The following is a 4,071-nucleotide window of genomic DNA, read 5'->3' as shown; positions in this document are numbered from 1 at the left end:
ACCGTCTGCCAGCTGAGAAGAGCGTTCTCACCAGACTCCGAATCAGCTGGCACCTCGAGCTCGGACTCCTGGCCTCCAGAACTGTCGGAAATAAACCAACGTCTGTGGTTCAGAAGTGACTCGGTCGGTGGCGTTTGGCTACTCGGCCACGTTCCGCTTTGCCTGGGCAGCCTCGTCCTGACAAAGGTCATTTTCACATGGACTAAGACTCGCTGAGCACCTATTGTGTGACAAAATATCGTGCAGGGGACGAACTAGATGACTAAAGGCCCGCCTTGCGGAGCCGACACTCCGGTGTGGACAATAAACACAGAAATGAAAACATAAAGACAGAGCCATCGTTATAAAGAAAACCAGAGAAGTGTGGCTGGGTGGGTGGCGGGCTCTGTCGGGGAGGCCACAGCTGAGGAGGCCACAGCTGAGCTGAAGGCACTGAGGCAGTATCTAGTGGAAGAAGCGACAGGCAAAGAGCACAGCCTGAGCAAAGGCCCTGGGGTAGGACCGAGCCTGGCAACTCAGAGGAACAGCGAGGAGGCCCGTGTGGCCAGAGCAGAGTGACGGAGGGGGACAGAGGGAGGAGGTGAGGGTGGGGAGGGGACGGGGGCAGCTCGTGTCGGGCCCTGTAGGCCGTGGGGAGGGCTGGGGGTTTTATCCCACGGGAGATCTGGGGGCCTGTGAGCAGAGGAGGGAGAGCATATGAGACGAGTTTTGAAAGCCTGTCACCTCTGCAGGGGGAGGGACTTTGGTCACTGCTGTCAGCCTTCACTTAGACTCATGCTTGGCGCACAGTAGGTGCAATAAATATTTACTGAGAGAATGAACAACTAACAGCTGGGGGGGTGGGGGGAGGCGGGACCGAAAGCAGTAAAATCACACGGCCTCAGGTCACCCGGCCAGGTTATAGCAGGCCGGGGGCTGAACCCGGAGCTGGGCAGCTGAGGCCCCAGTTCCAACAGGCCTATCAGAGGGAGTCCCCGTGCCTGCACGGTGGCCACCTGTTTCCTCCCCTGCCTGTGATTAATGGCCACGCAGCCCCATCCATCATGCGCCAGCCAGCGCCTGGCTCTGCCCGGGAGGCCGTGGGGCCCAGCGCTCATTTGTAAGCAGGCCGCGAGTCTGGCTCAGCCGGTTGGTGACAGGAGACAGATCCCCACCTCAATGTGACCCCAGATGTGGCCCTGAGAACTCAAGGGACAGGAAAGACCAGGATGTGGGCCCAAGGAGTTGGGGGTGTATGGGGGGCTGAGGGGTGGGAAATGGCAGATGCCCAGAAAGTAAGATCTTTGAAAGCCCCAATTCCCCAGAAATCAATTACGGGATCAAGACTGTCCTCTCCCGGGTCGCGGTGTTCCATCCTGCCTTTCCCATTCCTTCCGTGTTCTGTTCTTTCTACCCATCTCCCTGCAAAGAAAAAAAAAAAAAAAGCTCCTGGGTGCAGCGGGCCCAGAGCCTCTGTGTGGACACCCCCCTGCTGGCCCCCATCGCCACTATCAGCTCCCAGCTCTCCGCCCTGGCGGTCTCTCTCTGCTCTGAGCCAGGGCGATTCCCCCCCGCACACACTCAGCAATTCTGCACGTTTGTTTCTCAAGTCTGGGGGGAGGCGTTCCTGGTACCCAGTAGGTGAGGCCAGGGATGCTGCTCAGCACCCTACTCTGCCCAGGACGGTCCCAGGGCCGAGAACAATCCCGGTCAGAATGTGAAGAGCTCAGACAGAAACCGGCCCAGCTGGGGAACCTCCATGGCTCCCCGGTACCCTCTGGGTGACATGCCATCTCCTCGGCAGAAGGCATCGCCCTGGCGCTCGGCTCTCTCCGGCCAGCATCCTGCCATGCCATGCCGCCTGCCCGACCCGGACGCGCGGTAAGGGCATGCACAGTGGCCAAGGGCCCAGGTACCCGGGTTCACCTCGCAGCTGTGTGATGTTGGCTAAGCCGCCTAACCCCGGTGCCTTAATCCCACCTTTCAAATGTCACAATGGCGGTCCCCAGGGTTAAAATGCTCGAGGCAGAGGCTGGCACGTAGTGAAAACAGATACAGGTGGGTTAGTTTATCATTATTATTCACGGTTCGGGTCACATTCTGGGCTTTGGTAGGTGCCAAAAGGCCCTTTTTCCTGAAAATTACTTTTTCATAATTACTCCCCTTCAAAGGCAAAGCCCCGAGTCCCCTCCTGTGGCTCAGCCCTGAGCCCACTGCGCTGGGGGTGTCTGTGTCCGGCTCTGGGGTCTGTTGGGAGTGCTTGGTCATCAAGGGCCCGATGACCTGGGAGGTGCCCGCCCAGGTGTGGGTCAGCTGCAGGTGGCCTCCCAGGACAGGTGTCTGGTCTCCACGGTATGGGGGGCTGTCTCGGGGGTGGGGCCAGCCTCATGGGCACTCACTCTGAACGCTGTGCTCTCCACGGGTGGACCCTGCATGTGCCCCGTTGTCGCCATCTTGAAATTCCTAATCATGTCTGAACCAGAGGCCCTGCGTTTTCATTCTGCCCTGGGCTCCCTGCCAATTGGGGACTCACATGGTTTGCGGGGTCCACATATTCCAGAACCCAACAGGAATACTGAAGAACTCTCCGAAAGTTTGCTCCTTTTCTCTTACGTCGGACACCTTGGGTCCCGCCCCATCCGAGCCCGTCTTCGTCTAATAGGTTGACATTTTGCTCATCTTGCATTTTTATTTTTTTATTAACTTTTTCGAGGTAATGTTGATTAATAACATTATATCTACGTAATCTGACATTTGCGTAGCCATTGTGTGCTCAGCGTCCAAAATCTAGGTCTAGTCATCTGAAATTTTTTTTACAATAATTTTTTATTTTATTTTTTATCAATCACCTAGTCTGCCATCTTCCCCTGAACACTCCAAGTTTTACTTTTAACGATATTGTGTTGATGTATTATTTACCTTCGAGTTTTTTGTTTTTGTTTTTTGGGTGTGCGGGGGGCTCGCTTTAAATTTTGATTATCCATCTCACCCTCATCTTGGCCCCTCGTCTGCCCAGGAAATGTGATCCGGGTTCTAACTTTCCATTTTACAAGTATAAAAACCCAAGGCTCAAAAAAGTTATTTATCTGGACGGGGCAAGCTGCATAGTTGATAATGACGAGATGAGAAGCGAGAGACTGTGTCCTTAACACTCGCCAGGATTAACGTGCATTATTTCGACAGCTTCTCTAAGGCCTGATCGTCGCATGGCAGCGAGAGAAATTCTAGCAAAATCCCAGTCCGGTCCGGTCCTCCTCTGCCCACAGCCCTCCATAGCTCCCACCTCCCTCAGAGCAGAATCTCAAGTTCTCCCAGCGGCCCACAAGGCCCTGGATCAACTGTCCCGTGCCAGCGACAGAATCTGCAGGGCCCAACGCAAAGCGAAAACTTCGAGGGCCCTTGTTCAAAAATAATTAGTAATTTCCAGGAGGTGTTGAAAGACCATGAGCCCCCGCCGGGGTACAAATGCTGAAGCTGTGGGCCCTGCCGGCCTGCTCTCGGTTCCTCCCAGGCTCCCTAAGCAAGGCGCTGGCTAATTCTGGGCCTTTGCATCTGCTGTCCCTGCCTCTTTGAATAAGCCACCGTACCCCATATACCTCTGTTGGCTCCCTCTGTCACCTTCAGACCCTGTTTGCAGGCAAGGCCCTCTCTGACCTCCCGATTTAAAACTGCACCTTCCTGGCGCGCCCTGCGGGTTTATTTTCCCCATAGATGTGGCCACTATCTGACCTGCCAGCGCTTGGGCTTGGGTGTTTGTCTCTCGTCTGTCTCAAGTCATCTCCACCAGGGTCAGGACTTGGTAAGCCCCCGCCCCACCCCCACGTCCTGGAGCGGGGCCCGGCACACAGTAGGCGCTCAATACATGTGTGTTGCAGGAACTGCTCCCAAGAGGGCGGCGGTCTGACCCCTGGCTTTCTGCAGAAGAGGAAACCGAGGCCCAGAGAGAACAGCCTGAGAGCCAAGGTTACAGAGCATGTCCCTGGCACGCGTCCAGGTCGCGCCATGACAGTGCCGGCGGTTTAGATGGGGGCCGCCGGGCCCCTTTCTTTGACAGACTGGGAAACCGAGGCCCAGGCGGCTGCGGCCATCCGG

General features: G+C 56.2%; 1 protein-coding gene across 2 annotated transcripts in view; it reads left to right on the top strand.

Annotated features, from left to right (window-relative positions):
• The first annotated feature begins 3,937 nt into the window (after positions 1 to 3,937).
• AES (amino-terminal enhancer of split) overlaps positions 3,938 to 4,071 on the top strand; it is an 8,397-nt gene continuing 8,263 nt past the window's right edge. For both annotated transcript variants that reach the window (XM_015585321.2, XM_006904200.3), the window contains exon 1: positions 3,938 to 3,973. In XM_015585321.2, the coding sequence (XP_015440807.1) occupies positions 3,953 to 3,973 (21 nt within the window). In that variant the 5' untranslated portion in view covers positions 3,938 to 3,952. The remainder of the gene's footprint in view (positions 3,974 to 4,071) is intronic.

Source organism: Pteropus alecto, unplaced genomic scaffold (genome assembly GCF_000325575.1).
Source record: "Pteropus alecto unplaced genomic scaffold, ASM32557v1 scaffold30, whole genome shotgun sequence".
Lineage (NCBI taxonomy): Eukaryota > Metazoa > Chordata > Mammalia > Chiroptera > Pteropodidae > Pteropus > Pteropus alecto.
Note: the sequence above shows the minus strand (reverse complement) of the source record. Positions and strands in the feature narration are given on the sequence as shown.